The sequence below is a fragment of the Salvia splendens genome, chromosome 10 (assembly GCF_004379255.2).
Source record: "Salvia splendens isolate huo1 chromosome 10, SspV2, whole genome shotgun sequence".
In the NCBI taxonomy this organism is placed as follows: domain Eukaryota; kingdom Viridiplantae; phylum Streptophyta; class Magnoliopsida; order Lamiales; family Lamiaceae; genus Salvia; species Salvia splendens.
This window is the reverse complement of record NC_056041.1, coordinates 27,190,509-27,207,572: the sequence shown is the minus strand read 5'-3', so window position 1 is coordinate 27,207,572 and position 17,064 is coordinate 27,190,509. Positions and strand designations below refer to the sequence as shown.

General features: G+C 43.6%; 1 protein-coding gene across 1 annotated transcript; it reads right to left on the bottom strand.

Moving 5' to 3' along the window:
* Positions 1-12,638: 12,638 nt before the first annotated feature.
* LOC121752859 (putative disease resistance protein At3g14460) lies at positions 12,639-14,663 on the bottom strand. Its single transcript, XM_042147950.1, has 5 exons — positions 14,456-14,663; positions 14,244-14,398; positions 13,864-14,066; positions 13,145-13,768; positions 12,639-13,053 (listed from the first exon to the last, which is right to left on the bottom strand). The coding sequence occupies exons 1-5, from the start codon at positions 14,661-14,663 to the stop codon at positions 12,639-12,641; spliced, it is 1,605 nt and encodes a 534-aa protein (XP_042003884.1).
* Positions 14,664-17,064: the final 2,401 nt, after the last annotated feature.

The window sequence follows — 17,064 nt, the reverse complement described above, 5'->3', positions numbered from 1 at the left end:
CGTTACTTGAGGCGTTTCTTTTCGGCACGAGATTTAAGAAACTTGTGTTTAGTGAGTTAAATAAAGTAGAAGAGAGAATAGAGTAAGAGAGACGAGAGAGGGTAAAGTAAAAGAAAGAATAAAGTAAGTATAAAGTAAGCGTGATTAGATGTTTTGTTTTTAGCCAAAAAGAGAAATGACTCAAGTAACTTGGGACAACCCAAAATGGAATACGACTCAAGTAACTTGGGACGGAGGGAGTATATATTAGTTTTAAATGATATGTGAGTGGAATAGGATAGTTGGATGTGAGCTCTCTTTACCATTTGTAGTAATTATAAACCGGGACTCCTATTCGCAGACGGGCCAAACTGGAAAAATAGGACTCCCATTTGCAGACGGAGGGAGTATTTTTAAATCTATTGCCAATGCTAAGTAAGTAGCCATGTAAAATTTGTATCCATTTTCTTGATAGTTCCTCCGTCCCACGAGAATATGTAACCTTTCCTTTTTAGTCAGTCCCACAAAAATATGTGCATTTCATTTTTGGAGAATTATCTCAATTTTATTACCTCTATACATCAACTTATTTACAACTTATACTACCTAGGGTTGGAACGGTACGGTATACCGCGCCGATATGGTCATACCGCATACCGTACCGTACCGTGCGGTATGACAAAAAACCATACCTTTACCGTACCGCTTTTGTCAGTATACCGCAAAAGTCGGTATACCAAAATTTAGATATCGTTACCGTACCGCTTTTGTCGGTATACCGTACCGTGATTTCAGTATACCGCAATATGCGGTATACCGTGATTTCCGGTATATATCGCAATTGCGGTATATACCGTATGTGCGGTATACCGTGTTATTTACGGTATATACCGCAATTGCGGTATGATGCGGTATATCATGGTATATACAAAATGCATACCTTTACCGTACCTAAAACTGTCGGTGCGATATGATACTGTACCGAAAAGTACGGTATACCGAAAATTCGGTATTTTTCGGTACTGTAAGTGCGGTATTTCTGTATATTTTCCCAGCCCTAATACTACCATTAAACAATACTAATAACGTGGATCTCACTCTCCACTAACACTACTTTAACTATTACTCCCTCCATCCCTGAAAGTTTGTCTCATTTTTCCATTTCCGCCTGTCCTACAAAATTTGTCCTATTTCACTTTTTACCATTTTTTGTAGTGGAACCCATATTCCCCTAACCCATTCCTACTCACATTTTATTATAAATCTAATATATAAAAGAAGGACTCACATTCCACTAAACTCACTTTTTATTACATTTCTTAAAACTCGTGCCGTATCAAAGTAGGACAATATTTGAGGGACGGAGGGAGTATCTTTTTATTTTAAAATTAGTTTTTTTTGTTTTTAAAAAAATCAAGAACGCCCTTTGTGGGCGGGAGGTTTAGGCAGACCTCCAACCCGTAAATAATATCAAGATAAAATGTTCTAACAACATGATCTTAGCCCAAAAGTGACTAGGATCTAAATAAGAACATGAAGAAGCCAAGTAGAGGTCCCACAAGTCGAGATCCTCTGTACTATCAAGTGGAAAAAAATGACTATATATATACGAGGGAGAAACGAAAAATTATCAAAACCAGCCACCAAAGAAGCCGGATCAACCCACATCTCTACGTTGGAAACGGAAGTTAGAATATCCCAGCTGGTCCATCCTAACCAGCGCCTTCAGATACCGAGGTGCAGAGATTGGATCATAGTAAGTAAGGGCAGGGGTCTGAACCCCCTACCTTCAAGAAAGTCAGCAGCTCGGTTCCCTTCTCTGTAGATGTGTGAGAACCGAACATGTCGCTGAGAAGTCATACTCCGGATCAAAGCCATGTGATATCTGAAATCCGCAGCGCCAAGCTGTCTAGATGACAACAAGGTAACCAGAGCCGCTGAGTCAAGCTCAATCCAGATGTGTGTCGAAAGCTCCATAGCCATCTCGAACCCCCGAATCAGAGCCAACAGCTCCGCCTCAAAGCTCGATGATGCGGCTATTGGAGCACAGAAGGCACGCAAAAGTCCTCCATCAGAGCCTCGAACCAATCCTCCCTCCCCCGCCTCCATTGTTGATGTAGAGAAGGCACCGTCAGTGTTTAGCTTCACCCAAGGGGCATCAGGGGGATGCCATAGGACCATGAGTGACCGCAGAACACGCTGTCTGGGGGATAAACGCATGAAATCAACCGACGGCGAGCATCCCCTCCAGTGGGTCGGGGTGATCTTGCCGGCCAAGACAAGCACGTGCAGGTGGTGAGTGACCTGCCAAATAACATGAGAGTGACAAAAAGGACGACCGCCATGCTTGCATCCGTTCCTCTCCGTCCAAAGAAACCAAGCAATCAAACAGGGAACAAGAAAACTAATATGTAAGGCAGGAGCCCTCTAGAAAGAGGACCTCCGCCAGTGACCTAGTCTAAGTGCAATATCAGTACTCGTGTGAATCGGTGTGTGCGAGGAAGGAAACCAGGCATCGAAATACTCCCATGCAGAAAAAACCGACTGACTCAAGAAAAAGACATGACTAAAAGACATGACTAAGAGACTCGACTGAAGGAGACCGACAACACTGACATCTAGACGCTAACTCAATCCCCTCCTCTGCAACTTCTCATCCACCGGCAACCTACCAAATAACAACCTCCAAATGAACACCGAGATGGTAGGGGTCAACCCTTGGTTCTAGAAAAGCCCAAAAATCTCCCTCTTCGGCAATCTAGTCCGGATGCTTTCCCAGGCTGAGGTCATAGAGAACTGCCATGGCTAGTCAGACTTCACCGCCTCACATCCTTCGCCCCCAACTCGATCGGCGTGGCTCTGATCTGGTCTATCACATCTGTAGGTACGCCAAACCTGAAAGATAAACTATGCAGCATATCCTCATCCCATGCATAATCATGCCAATATGATGCAACGGCCTGAGATTGAGGAGGATCATTTCCCGGGACGCACAGACTCCGGATGGGGCTAGCCCCAAGCCCGACATCATCCCAGAAGCTGATCTTCCCCTCACCCAAGGACCAACGGATATACTCATGCATGTATGACCAAATACGATGCAAACGACGCCAAGTAGGACTATCATGCGACCCACGAGGAGATGTATGCAAATGACAAGGAAGTATATTGTACTTCTGGGTCATGAACTTGGCCCAAAGAAAATCCTGACCTAGCAGTCTCCACCACAGCTTGAACCCAAAAGCCACTGACACTTCCCTGAAGCGGCGAATACCCAAGCCACCCTCATCAAAAGGCAAGCAAATCTGTCTCCAAGAAATCCAGTGTAGCTTCCTCTTTTCTCCAACTGTACCCCAAAAATATCTAGCCAGAATTTGCTCCAACTAGTCCAGAAAGCCAAGCAGAGGATTCATGACCTGTAAGATGTTAAGCGGGATAGCGGCGAGGGTGCTCTTAATCAAAGCAAGCCGACCCCCAAAAGCAAGATGTCGATGGGACCAACTGTGGATTATGTCCATGAGCTTCTGTCTGAGGGGCAAAAGATGATCTGCCTTCCTTGCTCCTCTGAAGATCGGGACCCCAAGGTATGTGAAAGGCATCACCCCTCTCTGAAAGCCTTCAACCTCCTCAACAATGCTAGCAAACTCCATGTGCTCAGTCGCCAAAAAGAAATGTGTCTTCCCATTATTCACCTTCTGCCCAGACACAGCAATGTAGTGATCCGGGCATCCAACCAACCTTTCCACTGCCTCTCTATGTGCCCTCGAGAATATGATTATATCATCCGCGTAGGAGAGATGAGTGATAATGGGGCCTTTTTTCGGCATCTGTATATCATCTCTCTATCCCCCTTGATCAGCCTATCCAGACATCTTGAAAGGTAATCTGCCGCTAACACAAAGAGGGAGGGCGATAAGGGATCCCCTTGTCTTAGCCCCCTTGAGGACTGAAAGAAACCCGCCGGACACCCGTTCACCAGGACTGAGAACCAGCAAGACGAGATGCATCTACTAATCATACTCACCCATGTTGTTGAGAATCCCATCGTTTCTAAGACCTTGAGCAAAAACGGTCACTGGACTCTATCATACGCCTTTGCCATATCCAGCTTGAGTGCCAGATTGGGCGATCTCCCTCTACTCGAAAGCTCCTTCCACATGTCATGTATCAACTCTTGGGCCAGAAGAGCATTGTCACTAAGCAGGCGGCCCTTGATGAACCCACTCTGATTCGGTGCAATGACAAGGGGGAGTAAATGTGCAAGTCTTGAAGCAATGATCTTTGTGATGATCTTGTTCGTAATATTGCAGAGGCTGATCGGTCTATAGTCCCCCACGTGACTGGGTTAGGCTTCTTCGGAATGAGGACGATCATAGTAGCCGTGAAGCTTCGGGGCATAAACGCCCCACTGAAAAGTCTGCCACAGCTGCAATCAATGAACCATTAGACAAAGGCGAATCTAGAATATTTATTCTAGAGGTAAACAAATAGTTAAAGTTACTTGGAGTTTGAATCAACTTTCTTTTTCTTTTGTTTGTTCTATTATCTCAATTGACATTTCTCTTTATTTCTTTTTTAAATGTCTGTATGAATAATACTCTACTAAACTTACCGTAAGATGTAAAATATCTGAATGATAAAAGGAAATATTAAAATAAATCGACTGGCCACACACAGACTTAGCATTTGTATTATTATTATTATTATTATTATTATTATTATAATAATAATAATACTCCTGTCCCCAGTTTCTTCTGCTAGTACGGAACATACTTTTGCTAATATTAATATTTTTAAGTATACACAAAGAAAAAAAATTTAATTGCATGCAAACAAGTGAAACTTTTAACATTTGCTTAAACTAGAAATACAATAAAAAAAATGTGCATCAATTTTTTTCAAAAGCTTCTCTCGGCCAAATCAATCTCCACATAGTCGATAACTGATGGAGTACGTACTAAACAAGCCCAACAGCAGTAAAGCCCATCAGCCTAAAGCCCAAGAAAGAGTATCAGTTCGGCATGACTAAAGAGTATCAGTCCGGCACAACCAAAGAGTATCAGTCCGGCATGACTAAAGAGTTCAGTTCGGCACAACCAAAGAGTTCGGCCCCAGCCTACAGCTCGGTAAAAGCCAACTAATCAAACTCTGCTCTCAGGTCGGCATCAAGCTCTACTCTCAGATCGGCAAAAGCTGCTCGGCAATAATTCAGCAGTTCGGTCTCAGTATTCGACCGAACTGGGAGATAGTGGACTCATGCAGAACCTCCACGACCTCCACTACACCCACGATCTATTTAGTGGTGTCAAGCAGTCATTAACTCTTGCAGGATAGTGGACCCATGCAAGGTCGCCACGACCTCCACGACATCCACTACCTAATAAGTGCTGCATGCCACGATCTTGGTTCAATGTATAAATAGAACCTAGGTCAGATAGATAAGCTTCTTCTGTTAACTTCTGTTAAGCTCTCTAGAGACAAAATAGATTATATAGCAAGTGTATTGTAAGCTGTAATCCCAGATCAAGCAATACAACTCTGCCCTCTTTTCTTCCCGTGGAGGTAGATTTACTTCAGTAAATCGAACCACGTAAATCTCTGTGTGTTGATCTTCTTTCATTTTTACGAGCATTCATCACCATCGAAAATTCGCGGCTTCATCACTGGCGCCGTCTGTGGGAAACAGAGAACCAAATCTGTGATAAAGCGAATTTTTGATCCTTTTCCACCCCAAAAAATGCATACCAGATCACATAACACTCATAATACCGTTCGTGATAACCGTGAGGAAGCTAGTCCAGCTCGCAGGTCTGAAAAACGGCCTCGGGAGACATCTACCTCCGGTTCTCACGAAGAAGGAGCAAGCCACTCCAGGAGTCATCGCACCGAGTCTTCCCAGCAGCCCAATTTAAATGAAGCTGTCAAGCTGTTCTTGGCCGAGAAGCAGGAGGAGTTCTTAACCTTCCTGCAGAAGAGCCAACAGCCGGAGAAGACAACGGCGGATTCTCCCTCCTCATCCAGACATGAAAGTCACTACCGCAGTAGTGACGTGTCTTCCAGGAGAAAGAATCCTCAACCTCAACATGCTCCTGCTCCTCCTCGGTACCGGAACCACAGGAGAACTCCATCTCCTCCGTACCGAAGAGATGTCGGGTTCGCCATGTACGGAGCATTAAAGACTCCGTTCTCGGACGATATCACCCGAACTCCTTTGCCGCGGAACTACCGGACACCGTCAATGACTTATGACGGGCTGGAGGATCCTCATGACTTCCTGGGACGCTATCAATATAATATGGCGAACCAGGGTCTCAATGAGGTCCACATGTGCAAGCTGTTCCCCGAGCTGCTCATCGGGAACGCCAGAAGGTGGTTCGACAGCCTTCCTCAAGGCAGCATCAGATCCTACCGAGATCTCATGGATGCTTTCCACAGGAGGTTCTTTCAGAAAGCGGAAGCCCGAATCACTTCGGCTCAGCTGCTTTCTATACGTCAAGGTCGCGACGAAAAGATCAGCGACTTCCTGACGAGATTCCATAAGGAATGCCTACAAGTAGATAATCTCAATGATCTACTTGTCATCTCGGCATTCCAAAATGGAATCCTGCCCGGAGCTCTCTACAGAAAGCTCGTAGAGTGCGGTCCGCAAACAGCTCAAGAAATGTGGGACATTGCGGACCAGTTTTCTCGTGCGGATGAGGCAGACCGTCGAAAACGGTCGTTAGACAGCTCATCCCAAGGAGACAAAAGGAAGCCCGATCAAAGCGACCAGGTGCTTCCTCGCCGAACTCCTTTTGAAAGAATTCAAAGGGCACCGGTACAAGGCAGATTGGGGCCACGTCTCAATCCTGAGAAGCCGCCCGCTCAGTTCGTACCATTAAACAAGTCAAGAGCGGAAATTTTCGAACTACATTCCGATATGTTCGAAAAACCAAAGCGGATGACGAAATCAGCCGCACGGCGACTTCAGGATCAATATTGCTCCTTCCATCAAACCCACGGTCACGATACCGAGGAGTGCCGAGATTTGGCTGCAGGTATTGATGTTCTTGTGAAAACAGGAACGTTAAAAAAATACCAAAGCAAGCAGCCGAAAAAGAACAAAAGGCAGAGAAGTGCGAACTGCAATCCTCAGGATCCGAAAAGGCATGAGGATCCCGAAGACGACGACGAGCCGCAATACGATGGAGTAATCCTGACTATTGATGCTCTCCCAGCCGGGAAGACTAAGTCGTCCCTAAAAGCAGAACGCAGAGGTTCCAATCAAGAGGAACCAACACATAAAAGGCTGAAGAAAGACGAAGTGATTACATTTTCAGATGCTGATCCCGTCCCAGCCATCTCTCCTCACCAAGACGCTATTGTCATTCAAGCCGGGGTGGCAAACAAACTGGTCCACAGAGTATTTGTGGATACAGGAGCGTCAGTCAGCATTCTTTTTAAAGAATGTTTCGATAAAATGGAAGTGGATCCAGCTCGGCTCAGTCCGGCTCCACTTCCTCTGAAAAGTTTCGCCCAGGAGGACACCCGCCCTGAAGGTATTATCAGCCTTCCGATCACGGTGGGAAAAGCGCCTACAAGCTCCAATACGATGATCGAGTTCTTTGTGGTGAAAGCTCGGTCTCCGTACAACATCATCCTGGGGAGGGATTGGCTCAACACAGTTCGGGCCGTTTGCTCTACTTATCACCTCACCATCAAGATCCCCACTAAAGGTGGGATAGCGGTCATCCGAGGTGATCAAAAAAGAGCAAAAGAATGTCTGCAGATTGCGCTTAAAAGTGCCGAGCAATCAGTTCGGCACCATCAAGCATAGCAATCACAGCAACCGGAGTCGGAGGCAAGCGAGATGACCGAAGTCACTTCAGAGCCGAACTCAATGACCGTTCAGTTATACGAAGATGATCCATCCAGAACGGTCAAGGTCGGCTTCGCAGGAACGCCTCTACTCCGGGAAAAGACCATTCAGCTCCTCAAGGAGTACAAAGATGTCTTTGCATGGTCTCCGTTGGACATGACCGGAGTGCCCCCCGAGGTAATCACTCATCGGTTAAATATTGATCCTTCAATCCGGCCAGTAAAACAGAAGCAAAGACTCTTTGCGGCAGAAAGAAGCCAAGTCATCCATGACGAAGTCCGCCAATTACTAAAAGCGGATGTACTATTCGAGGTGAAATATCCTTCTTGGGTGGCCAATCCTGTGATGATCAAGAAAAAAGGAGGAGGATGGCGGATGTGCATAGATTTTACCGATCTAAACAAGCACTGTCCAAAAGATTGCTATCCCCTTCCGAATATAGATAAAAAAGTAGAAGCTTTGATCGGCTTCGAAATTTTCTGTTTTCTTGATTTATACAAAGGATATCACCAAGTGTTGATGGATGAGAGTGACGCTCCGAAAACAGCTTTCATTACCGATTTCGGCATTTTCGCTTATAAAAAGATGCCATTCGGTTTAAAGAATGCCGGAGCCACTTATCAAAGGATGGTAGACAAGCTTTTTCGGCACCTAATCGGGAAACAGGTTGAAGTGTATGTCGACGACATAGTTGTCAAAAGCAAAAGCACTTCGGAGTACGAAGACAACCTCAAATCCACTCTCGACGTGCTCCGAAAAGCCAACCTCAAACTCAACCCCCAAAAATGTACCTTTTTGGTAGATTCAGGAAAATTTCTGGGTTGTTGGGTTTCAAAGGACGGACTCAAGGCAAACCCTTCAAAAGTTCAAGTCGTTCAAAACATGGCAATGCCGAAGTCCATACATGACGTGCAAAGGCTAACCGGATGTCTAGCCGCACTGAATCGATTCCTTTCCCAAGCAGCCGAAAAGCAACTGCCGTTCTTCAAAGTGTTGAAAAAAGCACCAAAGTTCGAGTGGGGAGCCAAGCAGAAAAAGGCCTTTGACGAGCTCAAAAGTTATCTAGCCGAGCTTCCTATTCTCTCTGCTCCAACCGAAGCCGAAGTAATATTCTTATACTTAGCGGCATCAGATCAAACCATTAGCGCGGTGCTTGTACGAGAAGAAGGCCTAAAGCAGTTTCCCATCTACTTTACAAGCCGAGCATTAAGAGGTCCAGAAACAAGGTATCAACCTCTGGAAAAAATTGCTCTGGCGTTAGTAAATGCAGCAAGGAGACTGCGGCCATACTTCTATGCTCACAAGGTATGCGTCTTAACCGATCTGCCTCTTCGGCAAGTTTTGACCAAGCCAGAAGCATCAGGCAGAATCGCCAAATGGGCCATAGAGCTGGGAGAACACTCAATCGAGTACCTACCTCGGAAAGCCATCAAGGGACAAGCCTTGGCAGATTTTCTTGCAGAGGCCAAGTTCGATCAAGCAATCCCTGTCATTGCCGAACAGAAAAAGTCTGCCAATGCCGAACTAGCACAGCCCTTGGAATCCGAAGTAGAGCCGCCAGACTGCTGGAGCGGATTCGTAGATGGAGCTTCAAACAAGATGGGAAGTGGAGCTGGTATTTTGCTCGTCGCTCCCGACGGACACGAGGTAACCTACTCACTTCGGTTCCTATTCCCCACTACTAATAATGAAGCCGAGTACGAAGCCCTCCTTGCCGGACTCCAGTTAGCGCAAAGTCTGCTCGTCAAATCTCTCAAAGTCCATTGTGATTCACAAGTCATAGTAAATCACATGTTGGGTACAAGTGAAGCTCGTGACGAGAGAATGAAGAAGTATTTGGACAAAGCGCAAAGCATCAGCCGAAGTTTCTCCTATTTTCGGATAATCCGCGTTCCCAGAGCGGAAAATAGCCGAGCAGATAACTTAAGTAAGTTGGCCTCAGATCCGAGCTCAAAGGCGGAAGAATTAATGCATCGAAGCATTGATGAAGCCGAGGTACATTCAGTATCCAGCTCGCCGAACTGGATGACGCCGATCTTGCAGTATCTGGATCAAGGACAATTGCCCGAGGATAAGAGAGAAGCTCGGAAGATCACGTGCCGAGCACTTCGGTACGAACTTCATGAAGGAGTCCTCTTTAGAAAGTCTTACCTCCAGCCGTTATTGCGGTGCGTAGGACCAGAAGAGACGGACTACATCCTCAGAGAAGTTCATGAAGGATCGTGCGGCAGCCACATCGGAGCTAGAGCTTTAGCTAAAAAAGTTCTAAGATGGGGATATTATTGGCCAACCTTGGTACAAGAAGCAGTGCAGCTCGTCAAGACATGCCCGAAGTGCCAAATCCATGCAAATATCCCAAGGATGCCGCAGACCGATCTATCCACTATGCAAAGTCCTTGGCCTTTCATGCAATGGGGCATAGACATAGTGGGACCACTTCCTCAAGCTCCTCGGCAAATGAAATTCCTAATCGTTGCCGTGGACTACTTTACGAAGTGGGTGGAAGCTGAACCATTAGCTACGATAACGAGCTCGAAGGCATTGGATTTCGTCTGGAAGAACATAGTGTGCCGATTTGGCATACCCCACATCCTCAACTCGGATAACGGGACTCAGTTCACCGACAAGACGTTCAAGAATTGGTGCCAAGAGCTGAATATTCAACAGCGGTTCACTTCGGTCTCTCATCCACAAGCAAACGGACAAACGGAGGTAACAAATCGTATCCTGGTGAAAGGGTTAAAAGCTCGGTTAGAACAAGCCAAAGGACAATGGGTAGAAAATCTCCCTCAAGTCCTATGGTCCTACCGAACTACACCCGCAACCTCCAACGGTGAAACTCCGTACAGTCTGGTATACGGCACTGAAGCCGTGATTCCGGTGGAGATCGGCGTACCCAGTCCCCGAACTCTAAATTTCTCAGCAGAAATGAATGACGACGGACTGAAAGCTGAGCTAGATCTTGCCGAAGAAAGAAGAGAATTGGCATGCATAAAAGCAGCCAAGTACAAGGAGCAAGTAGCCCGGTATTACAACCAAAGGGTGAAGAAGCTGCAATTTCAAGTGGGAGATCTCGTCTTGAGAAACAACGAAGTAAGCCGAGCAGAAAAGCTGGGCAAGCTCGAACCCACATGGGAAGGTCCGTATCGGGTGTCAGAAGTCCTCGGCAAAGGGTCTTATAAATTGGCTCACATGTCAGGAGAACAGGTACCCCGAACATGGCACATTTCCAACCTCAAAAAGTTCCATTTGTAAGAGACAGTCCGGTCAGTCTGTCTTGTGTCTAGTTCGGTCCTAAGGCTATGTGCGTTTTTTGTCTCTGTGCTTTATTTGGCTTACTTGGTCTTTTTTTTGTCTCTGTGCGTTTTTGTCTGTCTGTTTCGTCTGTCTCTGTGCGTGTCGTCTCTTACAAATGTTACTGAGGTATCTTGTTCTTCGAAGGCTGATCCCCTTCTTAGAACATGTACAAGCCAACGATTGTGCGTCAAAGCTTCTACAGAAGATACAAGACCACAATTCAGCTTAAACAAGCAGTTCGTCTGAAACGAGCTGCAACAAGCCAACAATTGTGAGTCAAAGCTTCTACAGAAGATACAAGACCACAATTCAGCTTAAACAAGCAGTTCGTCTGAAACGAGCTGCAACAAGCCAACCATTGCGAGTCAAAGCTTCTACAGAAGATACAAGACCACAATTCAGCTTAAACAAGCAGTTCGTCTGAAACGAGCTGCGATAAGCCAACGATTGCGAAGTCCAAGCTTCTACAGAAGATACAAGACCACAATTCGGCTTAAGAATCAAGCACTTCGTCTGAAACGAACTGCAACAAAAGTCTGATTCTCGCGATAAAACTTGCCTGAATTACGACTAGGGAAAGTCCGATCCACGCGATAAAACTCGCCGAATTAGGACAAGGGAAAGTCCGATCCCCAAATTAGGACAACGGAAAGTTCGATCCGAGCGATAAAACTCGCCAAATTAGGACACAAACCAAGTCCGGTCAAAGAAGAGTTCACTTCATCAGACCGAGGACAAACATCAACTTACCCCGTACCTTTATCCAGAATGCCGAAGTGATTCACTTCACTTTCCGGGGGGGTAGTGATGGAGTACGTACTAAACAAGCCCAACAGCAGTAAAGCCCATCAGCCTAAAGCCCAAGAAAGAGTATCAGTTCGGCATGACTAAAGAGTATCAGTCCGGCACAACCAAAGAGTATCAGTCCGGCATGACTAAAGAGTTCAGTTCGGCACAACCAAAGAGTTCGGCCCCAGCCTACAGCTCGGTAAAAGCCAACTAATCAAACTCTGCTCTCAGGTCGGCATCAAGCTCTACTCTCAGATCGGCAAAAGCTGCTCGGCAATAATTCAGCAGTTCGGTCTCAGTATTCGACCGAACTGGGAGATAGTGGACTCATGCAGAACCTCCACGACCTCCACTACACCCACGATCTATTTAGTGGTGTCAAGCAGTCATTAACTCTTGCAGGATAGTGGACCCATGCAAGGTCGCCACGACCTCCACGACATCCACTACCTAATAAGTGCTGCATGCCACGATCTTGGTTCAATGTATAAATAGAACCTAGGTCAGATAGATAAGCTTCTTCTGTTAACTTCTGTTAAGCTCTCTAGAGAGAAAATAGCAAATAGCAAGTCTGTATTGTTAGCTGTAGAAAACAGATCAAGCAATACAACTCTGCCCTCTTTTCTTCCCGTGGATGTAGATTTACCTCAGTAAATCGAACCACGTAAATCTCTGTGTGTTGATCTTCTTTCATTTTTACGAGCATTCATCACCATCAAAAATTCGCCGCTTCATCAATAACAATCTTTGGAACTGATCTAATCATATGCCAATCTGCACCTTCTTGCACTCTGCATCTATCTGTGAGAAGACCACTGTCTGAAATTGTCACAACTGCAAGAGAACCAGGGAGACCATCATGTGGCAACGAACGAATTTCAGGACATTGATTAATTTCCAACGAATGAAAACGACTAGCATCCACAAGCAACGGCAGAGTGATAAGCATCAGACAATCATTAATGTGAAGGGTGTGAAGGCGAGGGAACCGGCTGCCACGGAACATACACCATGAAACCAAATTTGGAATGTTCTTCATTGCGAGATACTCCAACGATTGAAAACCAGAAAAATCTTGGTTAACTTGAGACCAATTAGGCATGTCATCGATTGTAAGAGATTTCAAATATCTAAGCTTTGCAAGAGGGGTAAGAATGTGGCAGTAGTTGCAACTCTGCAAGTTGATACTTAAAAGCTTGCAGAGCGGACTACTAAACCAACCCCGGCAATGAAAAACCATTATAATTGGTGAGGAGTAGCTCCTTCAAATTTTCATGTGGTTGAAGACCATGAAGAATTTGCTCATGATGGTTACTGTCTCCACATCCATTCCATTCAAATTCAAGCCGGTCAAGAAATGGTTTCGTGTGAAGCATAGCTTTCTTGGCCTCGTCCACAGTTGGCACATTGTCGAGATTCTTGATAGAAAGACATCCTCTCAAGAACTTCATGTTATTAAGCTCTTGAATGCCATGACCCTCAGTTCTTCCCACAATAAATGCAGATAGAGATTGAAGATTGACCAACTTTCCCAACTCTGATGGCATTTCATTGAGCTGCTTTAAGTCCATATGAAGATACTGCAAACTAACCATTTTCTTCATATTTCTTGGCAGTCTGGTGAAGCCAGCATTCTCAGATAGATTGAGATAATGCAGATATTTCAAGTTCTCAATGGACTCAGGCAGCTCAACAAGGCCCGTGCGACTCAAATCCAACACTCTCAAAGACTTCAATTTTAAAAAAAGAAGGTATGAAACTTCAATACTGCCGCCACATAAAGACATGACTTTAAGCGTTCTCAGATTCTCATACCAAAGGTAGCCCTCTAACACTCTTGGTTGCCTGCTAAAGATAAATGACGAGTGTTTTTGAAAAATTCGAGATTTTCACTTGATTGGCTATCTTTCAAGTGCAAAGAAGTACGGGATGAGACTAACTGAGCCATGCTGTGAATAAGATCGTGCATCTTATACACTTCTCCACCGCGAACATTAACACCCGACAATTGGAAAAATGACCTCTGGAGTAGATTCTTGAAGTAGTCATAGCCAAGATCTTCTATCCCCATATTTCTGGTGGGATGCACAAATCCTTCAGCTATCCATAGAAAAACCAACTCACTGACTTCAAAGTCATGATCCTTTGGAAACATAGCACAATAAGCAAAACATTTTTTCAAATGTGGCGGCAAATGATGATAGCCCAAGGCTAAAGCTGCAAAGATGTCATTGCCATTTATGTACAAGTCCCACCATTCACTGTTCAGAATAGAGATCCATTCGGCTGGATCATCTTTGAAATGCAGCATGCCTCAAACAGTCTTTGCTGCTAAAGGCAACCCTTTGCATTTTATTGCTATCTCTCTTCCAATTCGTTCAAATTCAGATGTAAGATTTCTACCTGAAGTTGCTCTTTGCTTAAGCAGTTCCCAACTGTTGTCTTCACTTAAGGTCTCCACACAATGTGAATGAACTGCTCCCACAGTTTTTGACACAATCATGCTTCACGATGTCAACAAGATTTTGCTACCAAACGCTCCAACTCTGGAAGGAGAAGACAAAATATCCCAATCTCTGTACTCTTCACTCCAGTAATCATCCAACACAAGTAAAAACCTCTTGTCACGAATCAACTCCTGAAGTTTAAGCTGAAGAGGATCAAGGTAGGACAAGATGCAGTTTTCCCCCGACGCAGACTCTATGATCGACTTTGTGATGCAAACGGTGTCGAAACCCATTGACAAAGAAGCCCACATCTTCAGATCAAACTTATCAACAACTCTGTTGTCATTGTAAGCAAGTTGAGCAAGAGTGGTCTTCCCAATCCCAGGAAAATCGGGTTTCTAGGTGAGTTTACCACTAAAATAACGAAAATGTACCCATTTTCTTATCTATTCCATATATGGAAAAAACGCCAACGAAACTGGCGTGTCTATAAGTAAAGATGCCAACGAAGTTGGCGTTTTACAATGCCGTCGTATTTTCTCCAAATACAGTTAAGTCAAAACACGCCAATTTAGTTGGCGTGTATAATCTGAAAACGCCTTTTGGATTGGCGTGCTTTTATGTAAGAAACGCCGTAGGTAGGGATGTCAATGTAGCCCGTAACCCGTGGGCTGGCCCGAATAGCCCGCCAAATTTATAGGGTTAGGGTTAGAAATTTCTAGCCCGATAAAATCAAAACCCGATTAGCCCGCACCCGATTAACCCGCAACCCATTAGGGCCAGACCCGAAAACCCGATGGGCTGACCCGAAAACCCGATAAAATTTCTATTATTCTATTTTTTTTACTCCTAATTCGACATTTTATTGATTAATTTTAACTAAAAAAATAACTTTCAATTTTATATTAAATATACAAATTATATATTGAATTTTTATTAATATTATAATTGATAAATAAATTAAAAACATCAAATTCACAAAAAATATTTAAATTTCTAAAACATGCATTAAAATTCTACGAAATATCTCAAATATTAGTATTTGATCATGTTTATTTGATCATGTTTATTTGATCATGTTTATGATTGAGTTTAAGCATATATCTCAAATATATCATAATTAAATGTTTTACATTGTATGAATATTAATAATTTTAATCATTATTTATTGGATTGATCGCATGTTAATAAAATATTAATTCGATATTTTATTGATTAATTTTAACTAAAAACATAACTTTCAATTTTATATTAATATACAAATTATATATTGAATTTTTATTAATATAATAATTGATAAATAAATTAAAAACTTCAAATTCACAAAAAAAATATTTAAATTTCTAAAACATGCATTAAAATTCTACGAATATCTCAAATATTAGTATTTGATCATTTTTATGATTGAGTTTAAGCATATATCTCAAGTATATCATAATTAAATGTTTTACATTGTATGAATATTAGTAATTTTAATCATTATTTATTGGATTGATCGCACATTAATATTATCGGTAGCAACCCGGTTAACCCGTTGGGCTGGCCCGAAACCCGAGCTTTTAGGGTTAGGGCTGAGCTTTTATAACCCGAAAGAAATCACAACCCGATTAGCCCGCACCCGATTGACCCGCAACCCGAGTAGAGTTGGCCCGAAACCCGACGGGCCGACCCGATTGACATCCCTAGCCGTAGGGAATGGCGTGTTTACATAAAAGACGCCAACACGGATGGCGTTTACAATTGAAAAATGCCAACTAGAGCGGCGTGTTTATACAAAATGATATAGCAGGCAAGCCTCCCCCAAATCGCGAAAAACTCACACCACACACACACTTCGCGATTTTATCCAAAGCAGAGCCTCCTCGTCGCGAATTCGCCCTCCTCTCCGTGATTTCACCCTACATTCATCAATCAGTGCTATTCTTCCCCAAATTTGTATATTTTTTTCGGTTAGTAGGCTTATCTTTTACATTATTAGAGTAATTGTTGGATAGTTAGCTAGGGTTTTGTAATGAGTTGTGAATTGAGTTGAAATATTGTGCATTTTGGATTGTTTGAATGACGTTATTGTTGATTATTATGTTGGATTATTTGGGTTTAAGTGAATTTGTGTATAAATTTGATTATAAACCTAAACCCTAGGGTTGTTATAGCTTAAAAATTGGGCAAATTGATTTGGTTTATGTGGGTTTTGGTTGATGTATATTGTTTAGTTTGAATTGTTAATTTTGTGTATATTGTTAAGTTGAAATTGAAATTGAAATCGAAATTGTTAATTGAAATTGTTAGGTTGGGCAAATTGAAATTGTTAGGTTGTGTAGGTGAATTTGTGTATTGTGAATTATTTGATTTTGGTGTTCCATTTTGTGATATTGGATTAAATTGTATCTAATTATTGAAATGGTTTATGTTTGGTTATTGTTTAATTTGGATTATGAATGTTGTGTAGGTAAATTATGGCATCATCTTCAACTTCTCGTCGCCGGCTTGCATGTGGTCCTGCGGATCCTTCTGTATTGTATTTTCAGAGACAACACGTCTCTAATAACATATGGGCAGGAATTCCATCAGAAGACGTCCGCTGCCGACGATATGAAGGAATCATTTGGGATGTTCCCATACATCACCGTGTTTTGGAAATAGTGGACCAGATGGGGTTCGGCAGTATATTGAGGTGTGGTAAACCAAAGGACA